Genomic DNA, 12,155 nt, shown 5'->3' on the forward strand with positions numbered 1-12,155 from the left:
CCATTGGTTTGAGGATGACAAGCAGTACTAAGATCAAGGCGAGTGCCCAAAGCTTCTTGAAGCGATTTCCAAAAACTAGAGGTGAAATGAGCATCACGATCGGAATAATGGTCAACTAAATACCATGGCGGCATAAAATTTCACGAACATATATTTGAGCGAGTTGTTTGACATAGTACTTCTCGCGGATCGGGATGAAGTGAGTCGATTTGGTTAATCGATCAATGATGACCCAAATGCTATCATTTTGCTTTGAGTGGGGGGGTAATTTGGTGATAAAGTCCATAGCACTGTCTTCCCATTTCCAAACGGGAATAGGGGGTAGCTCGAGTAAACCAAAAGGTTTTTGATGTTTGGCTTTAACCTTTGAGCAATGAGACATTTTGAGACATAAAGTTCTACATCCTTTTTCATACCCGGCCACCAATCAATAGATCGAAGATCGAAGTACATCTTATCCGCACAGGGATGTACGGAATATCGCGATATATGAGCTTCGTCGAGAATGAAAGTACGAAGTTCATCACAATCAGGAACCCACAAACGATTGAGAAAATAAAGCAAGCCATCGGGTTTGGTTTCGAGTTGAAGTTCGGCTCCACATGACATTTCGTCGTACATATTGCCTTCATCAATGGAGGTGCATTGGGCTCGATAGATGCGGTCTTGGAGATCGGTTTGGATGATGATGCTATGAAGCAGAACAGATTTGACATTAACTTTACGATTAAGGGCATCGGCCATGACATTCTCTTTACTGGGATGGTAGCGAATTTCGTAATCGTAATTACTAAGTAATTCGGCCCATTGACGTCGTCTCATGTTGAGATCTTTTTGGTCAAAGATGTGTTGAATACTTTTATGATCGGTGAATACAACACATTTTGTGCCATAAGATAATGTCTCCTGATTTTGAGAGCGAAAATGATGGCACCAAGTTTGAGATCATGATTCGTGTAATTCTTTTCGTGAACCTTAAGTTGCCTTGAGGCATATGCGATAACTTGACCTTGTTACATGAGAACGCAACCGAGACCTTGGTTGGATGCATCGCAAAACACCACAAAGTAGTCGTTTCCATCGGGAAGGGTTAAAACGGGAGCGTTGCAAAGCATATGCTTTAGAGTTTGGGAAGCTTCTTCTTGTTTCGGTCCCCATTCATAAGGTTTATCCTTTATGAGTTAGTGCGGTGAGGGGTAACGCGATTTTGGAGAAGTTAAGAATGAATCACCGATAATACCCGGCCAAACCAAGGAAGGATCGGACTTCCGTGGGTGTGGATGGAGTTTTCCAATCTTTTACAACCTCGATTTTTGCGGGATCAACATGAATACCTTTATCGTTGACGACGTGAGTCGTCACCTAAAAATTGAACTTCTTTTAACCAAAATTCACATATGGAGAACTTGGCATAAAGTTGTTCTTTTCTTAGGAAGTCGAGAATGAAACGTAAATGATGCTCATGTTCGGCTTGGGTCTTGGAGAAGATGAGGATGTCATCGATAAAAACAATTACGAATTTGTCCAATAATGGTTTGCAAACGCGATTCATGAGGTCCATGAATACCGCGAGTGCATTGGTTAATCCGAAAGGCATAACTAAGAATTTGTAATGTCCATACCGAGTACGAAAAGAGGTTTTAGGAATGTCGTCTTCATGAACACGCAATTGATGATAACCCTATCGAAGATCGATTTTGGAAAAACAAGTTGCGCCTTGGAGTTATCGAAGAGGTCGTAGATTCGGGGTAAGGGGTAACGATTCTTGATTGTGTGTTTATTGAGTTCACGGTAATTGATACACATGCGAAACGATCCATCTTTCTTTTTCACGAAGCAAGATGGGAGCGTCCCAAGGGGAAGAATTTTGACGGATAAAGCTCTTATCGGAGAGTTCTTGAAGTTGGTTCGATAACTCTTGCAATTCCGAAGGAGCTAAATGGTAGGGAGCCTTGGCTATGGGATTCGCGCCGGGCACAAGGTAGATTCAAAATTCAACAGGACGAATGGGTGGGAGACCAGAGACATCTTCAGGAAAAACGTTGGGAAATTCACAAACAACGGGAATGTCTTGATTTTTCTTTTCTTTGGGATCTTTCACCACCGCTTGAGCTAGGAATGAGACATACTTTTGGCGCAAATATTTACGAGATCGAGAGCAAGACATGAAATTGAGTTTCTTGGGAAGCGTTTTGTCAAAGACTTTGAGAATTTTGCCATTGACGAGCGGGATTCGAATGAATTTTTCATAACAAACGACTTCGGCACGGGGCAAAGCTAACCAATCCATACCTACTATGATGTCGAAACTTCTCATTTGCATCAGGATGAGGTCGATCAAGAATTCGTACTTGCAAAGAGTGAGGATACAATCGCGAATGATCGAATCGATGGTGATGGAACTACCATTGGCGCCTTCGACAGAGAAAGGGCGAGAAAGTTTAGTGCAGGGTATGGCAAGAATATATTCAAATTTAAAAGAAATAAAACTCCTATCAGCTCCGGTATCAAATAAAATTGAAGCTAAATGCTCATTTACTAAAAATGTATCGTTCACCACATCGTTGGCAACTTGAGCTTGGTTGGCGTTCATCATAAAAGCACGCCCTTGGTTACCGTGGTTGACTTGTTGAGTCGGAGGAGGAGGAGGAGGAAGAGCTTGCATAGCTTGCGGGAGGGCTTGCATCGTTTGGAGCGGTTGAGTCGGAGGAGCAAAGAGTTGCGGGACTTGTGGTTGATAGGTTTGAACTTGCTAGGCTTGGGTTTGGTAGTAGGGTGTGGGTATGATTTGGGCTTGGTTAACAAAAGCAAGTCGAGGACAAGCATTGGGGAAATGATTCAGATATCCGCAATTGAAGCAAACACTAGGTTGAGGAGGAGTTTGAGCAAAAGGTGCGGGACGATTTTGATTAGATGGAGCGGATCTTGGTGGAGCGGGTTGCCCACGAGAGGCTTCCTGACACACGTTGCTAAGGTGACCATAGCGATTACACTTAGTGCATTGGCGGCAAGCGGAGTAAGCGGGATGATGGCGTTGGCAAGTGTTACACAAGGGATAAGAGCCGGATTACGGTTTTCAATTTTGGAGTGCTTGGATTGAGATTGAGGTTGTGATGGGTGGATGACGGCATAGTTTCGGTAGTTGGGTTTACTTTTCTTCTTGGAGTGGTGGGATGAGTTATAGTAGTTTATGGATTGAGCTTGCGGATCAACTTTGGTGAGGATTGATGGTTCGGGTGTACTTTTCTCATTGGGTTTCTTTGAGCTTTTGATAGTGAGGGTACCGGCTTTGACATGGTTTTCGAAAGAGCACCGGCTAGGGTAATTGCATCACGAAGGGTTTGCGGTGTACAAGGTATTGTACTACGACATTTCTCTTGTATAACGATAGTAACATTATACTTATTTTATTTTATTATTTTTAAATAATATGATAACTCATGTTCTATACTAAGGATTCATTGTGCCTCTGCCTTAAAGTAAAAAAAAGCGAAGAGTAATTTTCTCAACTTTTTATCAATTCTTGAGACAGTTTGACGATCCATACATCTAACAGGATAACCTTTACCAACTGTTGAACAAGTACTATAACATATACTAACAGTTGAGTAGGTACACATCCTTTCATATAAACAGATAAGTAGACTATGTTAATAAACAGATAAGTAGACTATGTTAATATGACGCCATACAATTTTTTTAGTACACTAGATATAAATCATCAACTATTTTGATCTCAAGGCTCGGTTTTATTTCTGGGCTTCTTAAAAACTATGTATTCTTACCATTAATAATTATAAAATTTTCTAACGTCGAGAAAGCAATCTCATGTTAAACGTCTCATTTGGCCAGAAACTAATTTCTGTTTTGGAACGCCAAACTTCATTCAGACAACTAGGGAGACTCTAGAAACCAACAAATACAACGAAAGTTACATGAGAAATTACACCAGTCTTTCCAAACAACGCTTTTAAAAGTAGAACGGATTTTTATCTAGAGATAACCCAATCTATGTCTTCAATTGTTCTTGCAAGACACATAGGTTTGTTAGAGAAGATAGCTCTGTTTCTAGTCTTCCAAATATACACCAACAAATCATGAGGATGATTATGTAAAAAAATCCTTTGTATTGCGATTTCCCGTAATGTTGTTTTCTTGATATTTGAGTAAGTCTCGAACTGAAAAAGAATTGTCTCCCTAACCAACCAGTGTCTTGAATTTTGTTATAGACAACTATTAATCGTTTTGAACTCTTATCATGAGCTATCTTAAAAATAAACTACGAATCATGATCAAAAGCGTAACAATCATGAGCTTTTTTGAGAGAAAGATAAATAGTGAGGAACAAAGAGAGAATTAAAATAGATAAAGAGTTGTTAAAAGCGAAAAAGTATACGTCATTATAAAACTGATACAACGTTTTTTAAGTTGGGGTGTGGTAGAGAAATTCAAAGGAAAGATAAGCATAACCATTTTTAAAATTAATTATAACCTCAATATTTCCTATAAATAAACTATATATCACATTTTTATTAAGGTCTATTGTATTGTTTAATTTTCATCTTAAATATGTGTAAATAAAAGTAAAGTCGTTTATTCTTTACACAGTTTCATTTTCCACGTTGTTTATTTACTAATTTTCTTTTCATTTTTGACAAAATATGTAACAAACCATTGTGCGTTATTGTAACTAATTACAAAACAAAGTAACTTCACATTTACCACATTTATATTTTTATCTTCATAATCTTTTACACAAATATACACCAAAATTGTAATTAAATTATATATAACTCCATGAATAAATTAATTAGCTTTTCTATTTTTATCTGTAGCTATTAAGTGTAATTGAAAGAATACCCAACAGCAAGCAACAGATGAGCTGGTTTCTGTGGGCTTGATATTGAAGTGACTATATTTTTGGGCTTCACTAGTATTAAACTATGGCCCTAAACTCCCAACGCTATTTGGTGGACCAAACATGTTTGACCGGTTCACTAGCCGGGTCAATTTAAGAGTACCGAACAATAACATGACAAGCAGTGAAAATAATTGCCTCAACGGCTCGACCACATCGTTTTCTTCTTCACCCGTCTACTAGCCGAACCAACCATTTCAAATTGTCTTCCGACCCCGAGTTAATGGGAAAGTCCGCTTCCAACCAACGGCCTAGCGAGTTCCAAATCCTTGATGCAATGAGACACCCACAGTAAACATGACTCAAAATCTCCACCGAAAACAAACAAAGAGGACCAAGGGAGTAAGAAACTCCAAACCTTTAGCAGAAAGGCTATTAAATCTGCCAACTCAAAGTTAACAAACCGTAAAGCTTGTGTGTGGTTCAACATTTTGACATGTATTTTTTCCCATTTAACAGCCCTGGCGCAATGCGCGGGTTCTAAGTCAACTAAGTTTTTTTTTCTATAACTTACGGTTTCGGTCTAGTATTTGTGTGTTTGCAACAAGCGTGTATGGTTGAAATTTTTTTATATCTACCTTTCGTTAAATTTAATAGTCTCACCGCAAAGCGCAGGTCCATCGCTCTCTTCAACACAGGTTCAATAAGACGTTTCAATGTTATTTTTAGAGCCCCCTCCGAGACGGGAGGATGTTTAATACTAGTTATTTAAAGTTTTAAACACATTATATAAGCTATCAATAACTTTTTTTTTTTTTTCAATTTTAGTTAGACGCATGAATTTTCATCCGTTTTATAATAAGATACCCGTGAATGGAATATGCGGTGAAGCATTTTAATTTTGTAGACCATACTTTTTTTTTTGTTGGTATATAAAACAAAGCACGCTTGTATTAAAAAAAAACTAATAGGAGACATGCTACCAACACAAACTAAAATCCCACTTCCCTTTCTCTTTTATTATTTCTTTTAATTTTGCCTTTTGGACCGATGTCTACTATATATGAACGTAATTAGTATGTTTTCTGAGATCACTATGACGATCGTTATTTAATTGTATATACCTAAATCTCGTTCGAAAGCGTCTGAAAAACGGACGGAAGAGTTTAAAGTAGTGGAGCTAGAGTGTAAACCGACTAAGCCGTCTAAGCTAAAGGAAGCGTTTAGGGCTCATGCGTTTTCTTTGATCCTAGGCATAATTATAGGTTCACATTTATACGTTTAAGTGAAAACGTCTTTTTTTAGACGTTTCCCCCTTGAAGACGTATGTGTAGATGTTTCCTTTGAAAAGTGTTGTGACATTCGTCATTTTTAAAACCCGAAAACCCGACCCATTTAAAATTTTTGACACATTTCCGATCTTTATTTATTAATAAAATGTTGAATTGTTTTTGTATTTATGTTCATGATGTTGCTTATGTTTTTTTTATGTTGTTTTGTTATTTATGATATTACAAATTTAATCATAAGTATTATATCAACTTTATCTTATAAATTGAGTCAAAGAATTTAATTGGTCATAAAAGACATTCAACTAGTCAAAACCATGTTTCAAGCCTTATGACTAGCCTCTTGACTAGCCATCAAAATAACTTATTTTGACCTTGTTATTAACGATTTTGGATCCTATATAAAGCTCACTCATTCTCTACATTCTTTACACAACCAATTTACACTCAACTCATCCAAACTTTTCATTTTCTCTCAACTCTCAAGTTTAAACTTCAAAAGTCAATTGTTCAAGAAATATTATTTTCTTTTCTTTTGTGATTCAATCATCGGGTAATGTTTATTTCTTTCGTTACGCATAATGATTGTTTCCATGCATGATGATAACGCAAACGACATTCATGGAGACCTATCATTCTTCGTAATCGGCTCGCTTATGTTCGGTTTATGAATTTTATGTTTAAAAGTCAACTTTTATTTTTACAAACTAATAATCAAGAACAAACATTTTTTTAACATACTACTTCATCTTTTTCAAATTATGTTACTCACAAACCCGACTCAATAACCGGGTTCGTGTCCGACCAAAAAACGAACCACTCGTTAAACTAGTTTTCTTAATTAATTGTTCGGTTGGAACAAACCGGAATCATCTAAATTAATTAATATTTATTATAACCCATTTATTTTTCTAAGACTAAAATAAATTTACCTAAAAATCAAATAACCAATAACCTTTTCAATAAACCAAAAATACTTTTTCTTTATAAATCATTTGTCATAAACCGAACGTACTCGCCAAATTATTTTCTTTACGCGACTTATTTTTTTAAGCCTAGCTATTATTTATCTAGGGGCATTTGTTGAACCGAACCTTTTCAGTTCACTCGCTTAAAGGCATTTTTCTCTCTTGACTCGCTTACTTAACAAGTGAGTTTTTCATAACCCCTATTTAACTCTTTTAATATTTTTGGAGTGTAGCATGTCACAAGTTTTTATTTCGTTAGTTATGCACTTATTTAGAAAACGATTCACATTTATCGTACATGTTAATATTATTCTTGCATATTGTGTATGATTATAAATGAACTTGCTTGCAACGTGTTTACTGTTTTTATGGTGGAAGTTACGCAAACGCATACACATAGTTGGAGGGTCCGACGGGACGTACCTGCGCCGTCTAACGTTACGACTTCGGTTGTTTACGTAAGGTGGTTCTCATTTCCCCGACTTCTGCGGCTTCGGCTAAATGAACGGGAGGACGACACTATTTGATTTCATTTACATTATGTTTGAATATTTATTGCATGACGATCATTGAATCACACATTTTATATATATTTATATACGCAAAAACTTATGAAAACTCACCAACATGTGTTGTTGACAAAATATATTATTTTAAACGTGCTGTAGGTTGATACGATGAAGTGACAGGACAAGAAAATTAGTTATACCTTAGGATTATTTCAATAAATAATATTTGCTTCATTTAGATGTGATGTTCTTTTTGTCTCATTATCAAACTATTTGTGTACTTGTGAAATTATGAAATAAAATAAATATATTGTCACTATTAATAGTGTTACGAGCTTATGAGTGATCTGTACGTTTCACCCGAGCGTATTCCGCTTAAAGTCGGAGTGTTACAAGTGTCACGTGTCACGGAATAAGTGGTTCATGGGTGGGTCTGTCTGTCAAGTAAAATGTCTAAGCTACAAAAGCTTCCATTGAAAAGTGTCATGTATTAAGTTCTGAAGTCCTCAATTTTCATGAAGTGTTTAAACTACAGACGCTTCTATGTTTATTTTGGTAATTAGTTATGTCGTGTTCATTTTGGCGACTTTCCATATTGTTAAACCCATATAAAAGCATGTTTTGAAGATCTTCATGTAACCGAGCCCAAGCCTTCACAAACTCAACACTAACGTGTATATATGTGCATCCAAACCTTTTATAGTGATGTGTTGCGTGTATAGTTAGTGCACATCCAAACCTTTAATAACGGAGCGTCTAAGTCGTATTCCTTTGTTTTTACACCAATCAGGGTCACGTGAAATGAACATGTAACATAAACATGATATATTTCATAGAAACATCCAAACGATTTACAATGAAGTGGCAGGTAAGCGGGCAACAAGCTGCGCCGCAACCCCCTTTTGGATAGCGAACCCAATCCGACTAAAAACAAGGTTTTGATTCTTATGGGCTGATACGTTACTATACACAACTTTCTGAAACATATTCAAAAGGTCCACGGCATCCGGAGCTAAGAAACCAAAAGTGTCAAAGGCAAAGGGGATAAACACGTGTTGATTCTCCAAACAAGCTCTCTCGTGTTTAGCAACCTTGCCCAATGCCGCCTTCAATGCTGTCTGGCCTGCTACAAATCCAGTGTCCCTAATCCCAACAAGAGGGTACACTCCTGTGAGGTCGACACAAACGTGTTTTCCCCCTACCCACCCAAAAACAAGTATATCGGCCGGTCGTAATGTAGATCTTCCTTCTTGAGGATCCGTAAGAAAGTTTACGGGGGCTTCTTTTTTAGCTGAAATTCCGGCTCGTTTAAGAACATCGCATAGAACATCCCTCACCAAATCATGCCTGTACTTAAACCTAGGCAACTCTTTGCAGTGAACCGCATGCTCGCCAAAAGAATCCAAACAAACCTTACGGCAAACCGGGCACGGCTCATCTACCGGAAACAAATGATCATTAACCGATACTTCAGGATGGCCCGGTACTCCACAGCCGACATATGTTGGCCCAATCCTTCAATAGGGAGAACACTTAAGAAATCTTGAGCCCGAGTAGCCCGAAGACACTCAAACACTGCTTTCTGACGATGGGATAAATCAAACTTCATTTCCAAACTTTTGATGATTCCACTATAAAGGGCACTCGCCAAAGCATGTTGGGCTTTAGGGGGGGGGGGGGGGCGGTGTCTTTATTAGAGAAACCACTAATGTCAAAATCGGGAAGTGAAATGTGCAACCGATCTATCGCACTCCCATAATCGGAGTCAAACCCATCAATGCCACAACCTCGAAGAATGTGGTCTTGTAATTCCCAAAATTGCGCCCTCGAGGCCACAAACGCATAAGTAGAAACGTTTGAAGCTGAACATAAACCCAAACCTCCAAAACGAGTCGGAAGTGATGCCAACCTCCATTGAAAATCTCCAAAGAAGGGACCTCCACAAACCACGATGTCCTCAATCGCCCCCCGAAGGCCATTGTCAAACACAGAAACTGCTTCCCCTACATACACAGGTTGGCATGTTCTGAGACTAAACAACAACTTTCCAACTCCCATACATGAGCGGAGCAAAAGGAGCTCGCATTGAGGGTCCCCCAAATGCGGGAGATAGCTCATCAACTCCACAGCTCGTGAAGCCCTTTTCATAGCAAGTTCACTGATGAACCCGGTATCCCGGCTAACGGCTCCCCCGAGGAGTTTCACACCTAGCACCGGTCTTCCAATCTCACAGGGAAGCACCCCCTCCTGCACCTTAACCCAATTGCGCGACAGCCAAAATACTCCGGTTTTCTTAATATTAAGTTCAAGGCCCAGGCGGGGACCCTCCGACCTGATAATATCTAAAGCTTTGGCAACCTCTTTAGAGTCCCCAATAATTGTACCATCATTTAGGTACCAAGCATGAAAGAGAAGCTTACAGGAACTCTGGATTAGATGAATAAGTGGGTGCAGAACTAAGGCGAAAAGAAGAGGTCCCAAAGGGTCCCCCTGCTGAACCCCAGTGGTGGACCAAATGTGGCCATCCCCCACATATAGCCTGGCTGGTTGCCCATATAAAAAGTTCACCCATAAGGAAATAGATGGGCATCGGGCCCGAACCTCATTCAGAAGGGCAGTCCTATCCACCAAGTTGAAGGCATTACAAAAATCAATAGTAAGCATAGCCAATGACCCATCAGAATGGAACTTACTTAAAAACCTGTTCGCGCTATGAAGAACGGCCTCTGCACCACTAAGGACTCCCACCCCAAACTGAAAGTCGCATAGGTATTTAGTAATGTCTTTCCCAACATCCCTCATAACCACCTTAGAGATCAATCTTCTTCAAATAACACCTACGGCAATGGGTTTAATCCCATTGTATTAGATTTTATGATTTTATAAAACACATGTATTACGTTTCAATGTAACAACTAATATCCCACTCCCCTTATTCTTTATTATTACTTTTTTTTACCAACTTCTACTATGAATTTAATTAAAATCTACCCTTTTAAAATAAATATTATAAAAAATTTGCTATTTATATAAGATCACTAAATGACTAAAACTATAAACTATTACAATTTGTTAACGGACATTCAAGATAAATTACACAATTCACACCTAAGAGACATGAAAGTCAAAGCTCCTAAATAAGTAAACAAGGTCTAATTATAAACATATTAATTGTGAATGTGAGAAAAGTCTAAAGTTCAAAAAGTCTTCATTCAGACAATAAAACCCAAAATGGTAACTTTTTAGACGTTTAGTAACAAAACTCGGGATATTAGTAGGTAATAAAAAATTATAATAATTGATTTTTTGAAAATTCCTATATTCATTTTTCACATGTAAATGAATCACAAGGATAACAATGCAATTAAAACTTTATATATATCATGATGTAAATAATTAATATTTTGTTTTACTATTTCAAACAAGATACAGTTTTTATTTATTCAATCACAAACATTAATTATTTTCTTATTAAGAATTTAATGAATTAATAAACATTAAAGATAAAAATAAATAAATAAATGAAAGAGAAATAAACCCATAAATTCTTTCTTCTTCTTCTTCTTCTTCTTCTTCTTCTTCTACTACTCTGTATCACTACTAAACACATATTCCCTCATAACCCGCCTTTTAATTTCACACCCATGTCATAATATAAACAATTAGTGTACGTATAGGTTTGCTTGCAAGTTTAATGTGATTCTTGATTATTTTCTAGAAAAAAATAAAAAGAATTTGGAATTTCTTTAATTTATGTAATGGAATGAGATTTTGATTTGAAATCATCTGAAGAATGGTGAAGAAGAATTCTTCTTCATTATTATTATTATTATTCATCACCTCTGTTTCATCTCACTCAAATGATCAATCCAAATTTATGTTAGGTTTGTTTGTTTCTCAGCATTTCTTTACAGTTGCTTCTACTGTTTCAACAACATACAATCCAAATGAACAACAACACACTCACACGCATTTTCTTAGCAAGAAAACCCACCCGTAGGCCTTATATGATTTACAAACTCACTTCACCTTATATGATTGCCATTGACAGGAGACGAAAGCTTACGCCATTGGCGAAATGGGATCTTAAGCTCTTCAAGTGACACCCCGGCTCCCACCAAGGGCCCCCTTGTATTAGCAGGGTCAAGGACAAAGAGGCCCGACATTCTTAACCGTTTTAAACGCTATCAAGGTGGATGGGACATTACCAACAAACATTATTGGGCTGTAAGTTTCAAGATTTAGTCTCTTGGTATCATTTTATACTCTTTGGTAACATTATCTACAGTCAGTTGGGTTTACAGGCGCGGTTGAGTTTATTATTTCAATATTGTGGTTCCTGTGTTTTGGTATCGCGATGATTATGCATCAGTGTTGCGGATGGAGAGTTGATATTAAAGGGAAAGAATCGCGTCGTTCGCAGAGGATATGTTTGATTTTGCTTATTGTATTCACGTGTGCCTCAATGTGAGCATTTCAACTGTGATCTTGAAATACCATATTGTGTTATTATGGGTCAAAATCAGGCCTG

The 12,155-nt window shown here is 37.6% G+C and overlaps 1 protein-coding gene across 1 annotated transcript in view; it reads left to right on the plus strand.

Annotated features, from left to right (window-relative positions):
• Window positions 1–12,155, plus strand: part of LOC143591775 (uncharacterized) — an 85,631-nt gene that overhangs the window by 47,184 nt on the left and 26,292 nt on the right. The window contains exons 2-3 of the mRNA XM_077071877.1: window positions 11,676–11,851; window positions 11,913–12,091. Coding sequence (XP_076927992.1) covers window positions 11,676–11,851; window positions 11,913–12,091 — 355 coding nt within the window. The remainder of the gene's footprint in view (window positions 1–11,675; window positions 11,852–11,912; window positions 12,092–12,155) is intronic.

This window comes from Bidens hawaiensis, unplaced genomic scaffold, assembly GCF_021521415.1.
Source record: "Bidens hawaiensis isolate Kalapana, Puna unplaced genomic scaffold, B.hawaiensis_p1.1 tig00040053_1, whole genome shotgun sequence".
NCBI classification, from domain to species: domain Eukaryota; kingdom Viridiplantae; phylum Streptophyta; class Magnoliopsida; order Asterales; family Asteraceae; genus Bidens; species Bidens hawaiensis.